General features: G+C 36.4%; 2 protein-coding genes across 3 annotated transcripts in view; one reads left to right on the top strand and one right to left on the bottom strand.

Moving 5' to 3' along the window:
* The window catches only part of tonsl (tonsoku-like, DNA repair protein), a 60105-nt gene extending 53921 nt beyond the window's left edge, over window positions 1-6184 (top strand). Inside the window, exons 26-28 of the mRNA XM_061968303.2 lie at window positions 1513-1586; window positions 5354-5487; window positions 5574-6184. Of these exons, the coding sequence (XP_061824287.2) occupies window positions 1513-1586; window positions 5354-5487; window positions 5574-5773 (408 nt within the window). The 3' untranslated portion in view covers window positions 5774-6184. The remainder of the gene's footprint in view (window positions 1-1512; window positions 1587-5353; window positions 5488-5573) is intronic.
* Window positions 6185-8636: 2452 nt separating this feature from the next.
* Window positions 8637-13349, bottom strand: part of stac (SH3 and cysteine rich domain) — a 71138-nt gene continuing 66425 nt past the window's right edge. For both annotated transcript variants that reach the window (XM_061968300.2, XM_061968301.2), the window contains one exon: window positions 8637-9351. In XM_061968300.2, coding sequence (XP_061824284.1) covers window positions 9253-9351 — 99 coding nt within the window. In that variant the 3' untranslated portion in view covers window positions 8637-9252. The remainder of the gene's footprint in view (window positions 9352-13349) is intronic.

Raw genomic sequence — 13349 nt, 5'->3', positions numbered from 1 at the left:
GAATTGAGCATAGCTAAATGTTATTTTAAAGAAGATTGAAGATTATATTTGACTTTTCTTATATTATTTTCAAGGCTTTTACTTTTTATTATCTCAAAACGCCTCTTAAATTGGGGATCCTATTATGCAAAACCTACTTTTCTTACTTGTTGGTACCTTTTTTTGTTTATTTGGGATCCCCAAAAGTCCCAAAAATGTAAAATAAATTCATGGTGGAGATATTTAGTTACGGCAACGAATATTTCCATTTATAGGTTAGTTTATGGTCCAAACTATATTGGAAAATGAGTTTTGGTCCATATCGCCCAGCTCTACACTCGTGTTAGCGACAGTGCTCCCACAGTTTATGGATGTTCTCTGTTTCATTGAGTGTTACAGTAGGCCTTATGATGGCATTGTGTTTATATGTATGAGTGCACATGTGTACGTTGTTTGTTAATAATTATTATTATTTTTTATTACTTTTTTATGTGTTTGCATTTAGTCAAAAATTACAGTTTTTTTTTTAAAAATAATGTGACAATGCAAAATATGCAATTTTTCTAAAAAAAAAAAATTGTTAAACAGTGGCATATTTAAGTTTGGGTATTTACATTCTTGAATAGGTCAATAGTCCAGGACAACATAAATTTTGATTGAGCAGTCAAGCGGATAAAAATATTATTTGTACAGTGCGGATCTAGAATGAGAGAAAGCAAGTAAGACTTTATTGATTTTACGCCAGTCTTTTATATATATTTGCCTTGTTATGTATAACTGCCAGGATCGTTTTCATTGCATTTCCGTGGGTTAATGGCAGTTTGACTCATTTACGCTCGTCAAAGCTATGAGAATTATGCTCATACTTTACTGGCGTCATCTGGTGGCGTAATTACACCAGAACAATATATTCTTGGTTTTCAATTCAGGAATGAGATTCATTTGTTTTTCATGGAAAAAGCATAGCAATATACCAGGATTATAGTCTGTTAAAAAAATAGCCGTTATAATTGAAGTCAATGGGGCCAAAAGAGTTCTCAAGAGAAAGTGTTTATACTTAGTTTAGAAATTATATCCCAGTCTAACAACGTTGCAATCAAAAACACAATTAAATGTAATAAAAAAAATAGTGAAAAGCTCCCTGCCGAAATTTCAGACTGCTAATCTTCAAACTGAACAATCATATGACATAGGAAACGCCCGTTTTGGGCCCTCGGGGTGCACACGGGTTAAAAAATCAATTACGGTTTGAGTTTATTTCAAATATACGTTCAAGAAATTTTATTTCATCTTGGTGTGAATCCAGGGCGCAATTTTTGTGTTTGTGTGTGCATTGCACTGAGATAGCTTAATAAAGTAGACACACTATTAAGAACACTGTTCATATGGCATTAGATTGTTATTGGTTGCTTTACCTAATAAAGTGTACCTAAGTAGTGCTTGTGTATGTGCGCATTAGTCACTGTAAGAAAATAAATATGTGCGCAGATGTTACTAATGTGAGGTAAAAACTATTTTTTCCCTCCCCAATAGGACGACTGTTCATTAACCCACCTCAGTTTGGCAGCTAATGGGTTAACAGACGACAGTGCAGCCACTTTGGCCAGGTGAGTGAGTGGTTCACACACAATATATTTGTTTCATTGGTTCGTAATATCAATTACAGTTTTGGATTAAGAACAATATATGAATTAACTGGAAAAAAAAAAGATTTAAGGTTAAGTGCTTCTTTCATTTTCTTCCCCATAAAAGAAACTGTTTTAATATTATGACTCCAAATACATGGTGTGCCATGAATTTACTAACATAGGATTATTTGCTCATTATTCAAACACATCTTCTACGGCAGGGGTGTCAAACTCATTTTAGATCGGGGGCCACATGGAGAAAAATCTACTACCAAATGGGCCGGACTGGTAAAATCACGGCACGATGATTTAAAAATAAAGACAACTTCAGATTGTTTTCTTTGTTTAAAAATAGAACAAGCACATTCTAAAAATGTACAAATCATAATGTTGTTGGGGTTTTTTTACACTTACATATTTCGGTTAATATTATTCTATCTTTATTTGTCCTTATTTATATTTTCTGAATAAATTATGTGATGAAGTTCATCAGTCAAATCATTGGTGTTAATTTTCAATCTATCAAGATAAAAAACATTATATCAAAATCAAATTACAGGATGTTATTTGTGTCATTTGATAATTTTCCTTACACTGATGTACTAACATCATGTGGTTTATTTTGTGCATATGTAGCATCATCTACAAAGATACAAAGAATTGCTATTGTGACATCTACTGGACACATTTAGAACAGCAGTTTCTTTCATTAAAAAAATTCAGGTACATTTTTATACTTAGCAAACTCATCCTGCGGGCCGGATAAAACCTGTTCTGAAATCTGAAATATAAAACTACAATGTTAAAATTAATTGGCACAGAATTGTTGTAATTGTTTTATTAGTATTTATTTTAAAACTCTCTTTCGCTCTTTTTCACACAAACACACTATATTAGGACTTTTTATAATTTAATTACAACTTATCTTAATGTTATTTTTGCTGAATACACTTATGTTTATTCAAGGGAGTAATGAATTGTAGTTATTAATGTATTTTATATTTTGTGTTTTTATTATAATAGAGTTTTCCAAATTGTCTTATTTTTGTTTTTTTTTTGCAATAGAAGCTTTTTACAAAAGTATATTTTAGTCTGAAAATATAACTTTCCTATTTTTTTACTATTATTATTATACACTGTATATATAATTATGTATTATCTATTCTATATATATTTTTATTTATTTATTATATATGAAGGTCCTGAGTAGTCTTGGGTTCAATCCCGGGCTCGGGATCTTTCTGTGTGGAGTTTGCATGTTCTCCCCGTGACTGCGTGGGTTCCCTCCGGGTACTCCGGCTTCCTCCCACCTCCAAAGACATGCACCTGGGGATTAGTTGATTGGCAACACTAAATTGGCCCTAGTGTGTGGATGTGAGTGTGAATGTTGTCTGTCTATCTGTGTTGGCCCTGCGATGAGGTGGCGACTTGTCCAGGGTGTACCCCGCCTTCCGCCCGATTGTAGCTGAGATAGGCTCCAGCGCCCCCCGCGACCCCAAAGGGAATAAGCGGTAGAAAATGGATGGATGGATATTATATATGGTTTACATCAGTGGTTCTCAAACTTTTTTCACCAAGTACCACCTCAGAAAAAACTTAGCTCTCCAAGTACCACCATAATGACTCACTTCAAAATACAGTAGCGTAGTAGGCCAATGGATTCATTAAAAACAAGGCAGAGGTTTTATTTAACAAGTATATTTAATACTTTTGGCCATTGTAACATTACACACATTTGGAGTATAAGAAAAAAAACACTGTTCTTTAATCAAGTGATTCTTTAGCGTACCACTAGATGGAGCCCACGTTTCACTAGTGATACACTTACCATAATTTGATAATCGCTGGTTTACATTATTTGACACTATCTGATGAGGGTGCTGAATCGCAATTATTTTGATTCAAAATTGAGTCATTTTTTAAGAATCAATTATAAAATAAATAACAAAAATCATATATTTTTAAGGATCATCTTTGCGCTTCGTCGATGCGTGCATGCATCAACAGCCAAGAGGAGCTTTTTTAATCTGTAACTTGTTTTGAAAAGGTTTTAGTATAATTTTTATGCTTAACATAATCGAGAATCTTTTCTGAATGGAACAGTCGCCCGAAGAATCGGAATCGAATCGTCAGTTGTTGTAGGATTCACATACCTGCTATTTGATATTGTTATTTTTTTATTTCTAACTATAGTTTGACTGTTACATTGTTGTGGCCTTGTAATTTTTTAATAGAAATAAGCCGTTTGTGACGCTATGTTGTACTGCATACTGACCTGTCACTAGGTGTCAGTAACCTCACATGGCTGTAGAACGAGCCACTTTAAGGTGATTCTTCCAAAGTTAATCAAAAAGTTAGGGCTGTCAAGGGATTCATTTTTTAATGAGATTATTCAGACTCTTGAACTGTGATGTGATCATGATTAATAACAGGTTATTATTTGCTTGCATAAATAAAGTTTGCTCAAGAAAATACCCCAATATTTGGATACAAATGCAATTTGGTAGTCAGAATGTCTTACGGGAATCTTTTTTAAAGGTGTTTCTGAACTGCAATTGATTCATTTGCTCAAAACCTGGTGACAGTACGTACAGTAAGAATGAAGTGCATATTTTGAAAGTCTTTGCAATAATATAGCAAACAAGGTACATATGTACAGTATATTAATAGACAAAGTAGTAAACATACCCATAAACAACTTTACATAGTGCACCATTTACATCTGCATGTACTCTTCCTTAGTTTAACCAGTTGTTTAAACAAACAGGCTTATTTACCTTTTCAGAACAGCGCTGATCTCCTTTTTTTTGTACCTCCAGTAGTTTGTACGACGTTATTTGTCAACATGAATGACATCTTGCAGCAGTTGGTCCTCACAGATGTTAAGTGGTCTACATGTGGTGGCTGTCCATTTAGAAAAAGGCACAGTTTAATTTATCTGTGGTAAACGCAGATAAACTAATCCAGTTTGTTGTCAATGTGGCGTTCTTGCTAGCGGGCGGCGCCATCCTTACAATTCATGTTTCGCTTTAAGATGCTATTTTAAATTTGATGTGCGTCGGTTACAGTCTGTTGGTTCAATACCGACTAATTACCTCAGTTTTATCTAAAGTTCTGTCGTGTAAATGAGGGATTTCTCATCACTATGTTGGAATTATTAATAATATTGATACTGTTGTTGATAATATTCATTTTTGTTTGACTACTTTTGGATTGTTTTGTGTCATGTTTGTGTGTCCTCTCAATTGCTCTGTTGATTGCTAATTAGAATGCTGCCGGGCCGGGTTTGGTTTTGGAATTGATATCGTATCATTATGGTATTATTGTGTATTATTTTGTTGGATTGATTAATAATTAAACAATACAAATAAAAAATAAAATAAATAAAGTGCCATCATAGTTTGTTTTGAAGGGTGCAGAGCACACCACTCGATCACAGCAATTTTTTTTTAAATTAAAAACATGCGTTAAAAGCCCTAAAATAAACTTATAAAAGAGAGTAAGAAAGTGGGAGGGCAAAAACTTGGGCAGCTGTTTTTAGACACGTCACACCAGAAAGCAGGTTATTGTTTTCTCTTACTCTCTAAAAACTATTTGTCTGCAAACAATAATATTTTACTTATATTTCAAGAAGACATGAACGCAATCGATATATTGTGTAATATTTGATTATTCTAAGACAGCCCTACTATATTAAATGTTCCAACTGTTCTATCAATTTGTTTAATTGCCTTTTTTACTTTTAGGTGCTTTTCCACGTGTCCCACTCTGGTGAATTTGAACCTGTCAGGAAACCCTTCCATCACTTCAGATGGATTTCGAATCATCCTGAACGCCCTCCGAGAGGCGCGTCGACCTCTGACCCTTTTAAACCTTCAAGGTATGTGTCCATGTACAATTAAATAATGCAACATCTTTTTTTATTCAAGGCGGGAAAGAGTCCATTAGTTGTTGTGACACCTTCAGGTTGCCAGGTGTCAGGGCCGTTGGGAGGCGAGGACCTGGACGGTTTAGCAGAGCTCGTCCAAGATCTCCGTTTTTGCTCTCAGGGCCTCAACAAGCTGGACCGGGAAGCTTTAAAGCAGACGTGGACCAACAGTCAGCCTAACGGGTATTTTGTAAACAGAAAGGCAGCCTGCCTGCTCTCCAGTGTGGCCTCCTCGTGAGGGCCACATGTGCTTTACAGACAGTGGCAGGCATTTATTTGGCAATCATGTGATAACCTGCAGTTACATTTTATTAACAAGAGAATAATCGCACATCATTAACATCATCTCCCTGTAAGGAAAAGTGAACTATTTACACTGAAGTGTCTCAATGAGCATGTGTCTTGTTACAACTAATTTATGTGTTTATGAAAGGCATTTTGTTAGCTTTGTATATATCCTTAAAGAAAATAAACTATTAAAGCAGCCCAAGTTTATCATTAAAAAAAAACTAATCTGTTTGAGTGCCTATTTGTATACAAAGTCTACTTCAATATTTGACGTATTTCCTCAAATAGTGGTCTCCGCTCTAATAAATGCCGTATCTCTATAATTTCTTGGGTGCATCGTGACCTTCTTTTTTTTTTAAACACCTTAAATGCCTCAGTATAGAAACATATTTGTTTCCACTGGGATAATTCTGTAATTACTGCATGTATTTTTTAATATAGGGTATAGCATTATTTATTATGCATATTATAACGGTGGAGTAATCATTTTACATTTAATATATAAATATTTCCTAATGAATACTTTTATAAAATGTATTTTTCACAAGGGTTAGACAAATGGCCTTTAATAATCATAATAATAATAACAATCTTGCATTACATACTATATATTACCTTTTGCACTATATTAATTTATATTATTATGTGTTGTCAACTTTTTACTTTTTTATGTCATTGCCTGAAATAAATGAAAATGAATGAATGGCCTTTAATAAACACCATACCTCTAATACATGTTAACGTTCTTTAAATTGCCCCCCCCCCCCCCCCCCCCCCCCCCCGAGGTGAAGTGATTATTTGCATAGAAATACATAATCTATCTATCCATGAATGTTAAATATCACAAAATAAAAAAATTTAAGTAAGAAAATAATATAGACTCCATTCGAATAAACACCTTACAACTGATAAATGCCTAGTATGCAAATACCTACCCACCTCTCTGAGCTATCTGACTATTTACCAGAACCCTTCCCAGTGCGGAATGGCAACTATTGTGATTTAAATATTTGCAAATAAGAAAATTATTAAACGCCTTACTTCTGATAAATGCCCAGTATGCACTGCTTGCCAACCTTCTGTGTTATTTGGTGGTTTACCAGAACCCATCCCAGGATTGTAAAATGTTATAAAATAAATGTTTTCAAATACGAAAATTATTAAAGGCCTCCTCTCTAATAAACACCCCACCCTACCTCTGATAACTGCCTGGTATGCACTGCTTTTCACCTTCCTGAGATAATTAGCGGTTCACTAGAACCTATTTCATTGCGGTATATGAAATATTGGTTTACCAGAACTCATCCCAGTGCGGTATGTGAAATATATATATTTTTTAAATGTGCAAGTAAGACAACTATTAAAGGCCTCCTCTCTAATAAACTCATTACCTATGGATGCACTGATTTTCACCCTCCTGAGCTATCTGACTGTTTACCAGAACCTTCCCAGTGCGGAATGTGAAATATTCTGAAAACACATTTTTGCAAGTAAGAAAATTAATAAAGGCCTCGACTCTAATAAACACCCTACCTCTAATAAATTACTAGTAGGCACTGTTTTACACTCTCCTGAGCTATGTGACGATTTAACAGAACCCTCCCAGTGCGGAATGGAAAATATTATGAAATTAATTTTTGCAAAGCGGAAAATAATAAACGCCTGACCTCACATAGTCGAGTTGAGTGCAGGTGTATCCAAAGTTGTAGCTTGTGGATGTTTGATTGTAAACTCGGATACAACAGGCAGATGTGGCAGAATATTTAAGGACTATCTCATTCTATGCAAAACTCGGCACTGCCTAAATCTTGCGTTCACGTGCATGCAGGTTCAGTACACAAGACACAAAGAAACAAATGTGATACAAATTTTAATCTGTTACATACACTATGTACAATACCGTATATTCTACATGCTGCAGAGGGGGGACAACTTTTTATATATATATATATGTGTGTGTGTGTGTGTGTGTGTGTGTGTGTGTGTGTGTGTGTGTGTGTGTGTGTGTGTGTGTGTGTGTGTGTGTGTGTGTGTGTGTGTGTGTGTGTGTGTGTGTGTGTATATATATATATATATATATATATATATATATATATATATATATATATATATATATATTTGTAAATTAAGATTGTTTGGAAGAAAAAGTGTGTGTGTGTGTATATATATATATATATATATATATATATATAAAATTAGGGCTGCAACTAATTTGATAATCGATTAATCTGTCGATTATTAATCGATTAATAATCGGATAAAAGAGACAAACTACATTTCTATCCTTTCCAGTATTTTATTGAGAAAAAAACAGCATACTGGCACCATACTTATTTTGATTATTGTTTCTCAGCTTCTTTGTAAATGTTGCAGTTTATAAATAAAGGTTTATTAATTTATTTATTTATTATAAAAGAAATTAAAAAAGTAGCCTCTGCGCATGCGCATAGCATAGATCCAACAAATTGATGACTAAATTAATCGCTAACTATTTTTATAATCCATTTTAAACGATTTAATCGATTAGTTGTTGCAGCCCTAATATGCATATATATTTATATACATATGTATATACATATATTTATATACATATGTATATACTGTATGTGTATATTTATATATGTATATATATTATATACACATTTTTATATATATATATATATATATATACACACACACATTGATGTATATATATACACATTGATATATATATATATATATATATACATTGATATATATATATCAATATATATATACACATTGTATGTATATATATATCAATATATATATATATATATATACGGGTATATACATATATAAATATACACATACAGTATATACATATGTATATAAATATATATGTATATACATATGTATATATGTGTGTGTATGTCCTTTATGTATTTTTTTTTTTCCTACACACAGTCTTCATTTAGAAATACTTTTTTGCGATGACAACACGTTAGAAGGCGGCACTCGCTTCAACCGGTGGTCGACAATAAACATTTTACTTGCAGTTGATGCTTATGATACCATAGCGATAAACTTGTGCAAGAATGGAAATGGGGGTCAAGTGTTGACTCATAAATGACCATGAAACGCGCTCTTTGCGATTCTCTGAAGACTCGCCCTGCGTGAAAGACTCAATAGTTTTTTGTATTAGCAGTACTCAAGCTGCTGACCTTGCATTCATAATGTACTAAAACCTTGGAATAGAATGTAAGAAATAGGTCCAAGCGTGCTCAAAAAAGCAGTCAGCTCTATGATTTAAATCCAGTGATCCTTGGTAGCTAACAAAGAGCAGCACTTGTTTTTCGCAGGACGTGCACTCCTGTGGACTTTCTGATGCAGTCAGTTCTGTCTTGTCTCATCTCCATGGCAAAATGTTCTACCTTCTTGCTATGTTGGGGTTTGTTGTTTTTTTTGCGCTTAGATAATGTCAAGAACGTCGCATGGCACAAAGCCTCGCTTCTTTCCGCTCTCCACCATGATGAAGCCGTTGTTGTCCCCCTCACTGCTCACACAAATCTGGTAAGAGAGGACATAATAATTTATAACAGTGTTTCCACACAGGACTGCAATCTCTTTGTGGTGGTTCGTCTTAATGTGCCATGAATCATGCACATGCAATCATGAGGAACTCTGTCGGACAGAAGAATAACTAAAAGTGAGTAAGAATAACAGAAAAAGCTAAATAAATATGTTATAAATACAAATACATTTTCTTCTGTCGCTTTCTTTTGACTGGTCGCGAACAAAACTTTGAGCACCTGTTGCTCATTGAGAAAAGTGATACATGATTTCTTGCCACACTTTCCAAGAAACAAAGACAAATTTGCTAGATTTGTCGCTAGTTGTTTTTATTAAAAAATTTTTTTTTAAATAGTACCTCAGAAGGTTTTGAATACTCAGTAAAGAAATTGGAAACACTGACCCCTCCTGTTATGTCTTATATTCCCTGCTAGACCAGGTGCTGTGAAGTGTATCAAAAAGCGGAGTAAAGATACATATCACCACCTGCTGTGCGGAGTTGTAACGACTAGCTACGTTAGCGCACAGTCCCAATATAATGTGTTTATTTGTTGCAACATATAGTGCTAAAATGAACGTATGAGAAACAAAAAACGTAACTCAAGTTATAGGAGCCATATGTAATAATTTCATGTTTAAGTCATCATTAAATGGCCCTGATATGTCAAAAGGCATTAATATATCATGTTCTTTTCAAATACCTCTATAACTGATAACGGTAGTTCAGCCAAGATAGGCTCATTTCGAAATTAGATTTACAGCCCCGAAATCGTATTGTTTTCATTTTGATGTCCTGCCCTCTACCGTTTGACCAATTAGAGAGTCAGTGAGTGATTGATTGATTGAAACTTGTACTAGTAGATTGCACAGTCCAGTACATATTCCGTACAATCGACCACTAAATGGTACACCCGAATACGTTTTTCCACTTGTTTAAGTCGGGGTCCACGTTAATCAATTCATGGTACAGTGTGTCACATCCAGGTTGCCAGTTACGCATCGCCGCCCTCTTCGTTGAGCTACTGCCACTGGTAAAGTTACTAAACATGTCAGACCTTAGTAAATCTAAAAAACATTGTTACGATTCTCAACTTATTCATGACAAAGCCAGGAACAAAACAAGGATTTGTATCGGGGATGCTTTTGAAAGATGGAGAAGATTTTTTCATCTGACACCAAACTTGCTCATTTCCTCCTTGATGGGTAAGTAAGGCATTTAAGTTTTCTTATTACTTGTAATAATTGGAAATGGATATTTCGTATGTAAACTATATTGTCCAATATAGTCTATGATCTTGTCTAACAAAGCTAGTATGTTCGTGCAACGAATGCTTAGTGGGATGGTGCTTAGCTCCTAGTGTAATGCTCAATGACACATGACTTGACTCACATATGAACTTGAAGTGCCATGCCATTCCTAACTCATAGGGTTCAATATGATTTTGGTCCACCCTTTGCAGCTATTACAGCTTCAACTCTTCTGGGAAGGCTGTCCACAAGGTTGCAGAGTGTGTTAATAGGAATTTTCGTCCATTCTTCCAAAAGCACATTGGCATACTTGCCAACCTTGAGACCTCCGAATTCGGGAGATTTGGGGGTGGGCGGAGTTGGGTGGTAGCGGGGGTGTATATTGTAGCGTCCCGGAAGAGTTAGTGCTGCAAGGGGTTCTGGGTATTTGTTCTGTTGTGTTTATGTTGTGTTACAGTGCGGATGTTCTCTCGAAATGTGTTTGTCATTCTTGTTTGGTGTGGGTTCACAGTGTGGCGCATATTTGTAACAGTGTTAAAGTTGTTTATATGGCTACTCTGTGTGACCTGTATGGCTGTTCATCAACAATGCCTTGCATTCACCTGTGTATGGAGGAAAAGCGGAAGTGACGACAGGTTGTAGAGGACGCTTAAGGCAGTGCCTTTAAGGCACGCCCCCAATATTGTGGTCCGGGTGGAAATCGGGAGAATGGTTGCCCCCCAGGAGATTTTCGGGAGGGGCACTGAAATTCGGGAGTCTCGCGGGACAATCGGGAGGGTTGGCAAGTATGCGCATTGGTGAGGTCACACACTGATATTGGTCGAGAAGGCCTGGCTCTTAGTCTCCGTTCTAATTCATCCCAAAGGTGTTCTATTGGGTTCACCACCAGACTCTGTCATCCATGTCTTTATGGACCTTGCTTTGTGCACAGTCATGTTGGAAGAGGAAGGGGTCCGCTCCAAACTGTTCCCACAAGGTTGGGAGCATGGAATTGTCCAAAATATTTTGGTATCCTGGAGCATTCAAAGTTCCTTTCACTGGAACTAAGGGGCCAAGCCCAACTCCTGAAAAACAACCCCACACCATAATTCCTCCTCCACCAAATTTCACACTCTGCACAATGCAGTCCGAAATGTACCATTCTGGTGGCAACCTCCAAACCCAGACTGGTCCATCAGATTGCCAGATGGAAAAGCGTGATTCATCACTCCAGAGAACACGTCTCCACTGCTCTAGAGTCCAGTGGCGACTTGCTTTACACCACTGCATCCCACGCTTTGATTTGGACTTGGTAATGTATGGCTAAGATGCAGCTGCTCGGCCATGGAAACCCATTCCATGAAGCTCTCTGCGGATTGTACGTGGGCTAATTGGAAGGTCACATGAAGTTTGGAGCTTTGTAGCGACTGACTGTGCAGAAAGTCGGCGACCAATTTGCACTATGCGCTTCAGCATCCGCTGACCCCTCTCTGTCAGTTTACGTGGCCTACCATTTCATGGCTGAGTTGCTGTTGTTCCCAAACTCTTCCATTTTCTTATAATAAAGGCGACAGTTGACTTTGGAATATATAGGAGCGAGGAAGTTTCACGACTGGATTTGTTGCACAGGTGGCAATCACTGGAAATCACTGAGAGCGGCCCATTCTTTCACAAATATTGGTAGAAACAGTCTCCATGCCTAAGTGCTTGATTTTATACACCTGTGGCCAGGCCAAGGGATTAGGACACCTGATTCTCATAATTTGGATGGGTGGCCAAATACTTTTGGCAATTAAGTGTATGTTCATGGAAACGCCGTATAATGAATAACGTCTTTCAATAGGTCATCGTCTAATCTCAATTTGCAGCAGTGATGTTACAAAATGCTGCATTACACTGATTGTCCAGCAGAGAGTGCTCTGACATTGCTTCCATCCTGACATTTTTCTTGAGCATTGCAAACAATATTGTACATTTGCCTATGTAACCTAATCCCTCAACTGTGTTTGGACTTGTCAGTCATTGCTGAACAATGATGATAAATGCTATTCTGGCTAAAAACTAGGAAAGCTCCACCACAACATATCCCACTGGGCATCTTTTAGGTTGTTTTTTTTTCTTCCTCATGCATGCCAGTAGTGGACGGATGCACAATTTTTCCAGTAAAGTTGGGACATTACAGTTTCGTCTAAATTGAGGGTGATTTTGGCCCATTTGCTGTCCTAAACCCAGAAAATGTGACTTGCGTTCTACTCCGTAATCACGTCATGTTCTCGCCGACTACTTCCCTCTGAGTTTTAGGAACAGTATGATCTTTTGTTCAGTGGTTTCTTCTGCACTGGGGAGTTGCTTGAGTCTCCCAGGCACGAGCATTGTGGGAATATAGACCCACTGGTTTAAGCGTAGCCGACATGCAGATTTGACAGATAAGCTGAGTGCGTGGGTCCGTCCTTCAGTTTAAAAAAAAAAAAAAAAAAACTTCAAAAGAAGCTACAGAGAGGGCGAGTCACATAAGTGGGCACAAGGGAGCAGCAGGAGGGTAAGAAGATAGTTTAATCCAGGGGTCCCCAAACTACGGGCCGGATCCCGCCAGCGTCCAAAATCCGGCCCGCGGGAAGTCCCAAATGTGTGTAATATATATATATATATATATCTATACATATAGATATATATATATATATTTTATATTTATATATATATAGTCGAGGTTTCTGTGGTTTATCCGCTATACAGTGCTCAATACGGGGGCAGAGCGTAATATACTTTAA

The sequence above is a fragment of the Nerophis lumbriciformis genome, linkage group LG08 (genome assembly GCF_033978685.3).
Source record: "Nerophis lumbriciformis linkage group LG08, RoL_Nlum_v2.1, whole genome shotgun sequence".
Classification (NCBI taxonomy): domain Eukaryota; kingdom Metazoa; phylum Chordata; class Actinopteri; order Syngnathiformes; family Syngnathidae; genus Nerophis; species Nerophis lumbriciformis.
Note: the sequence above shows the minus strand (reverse complement) of the source record. Positions and strands in the feature narration are given on the sequence as shown.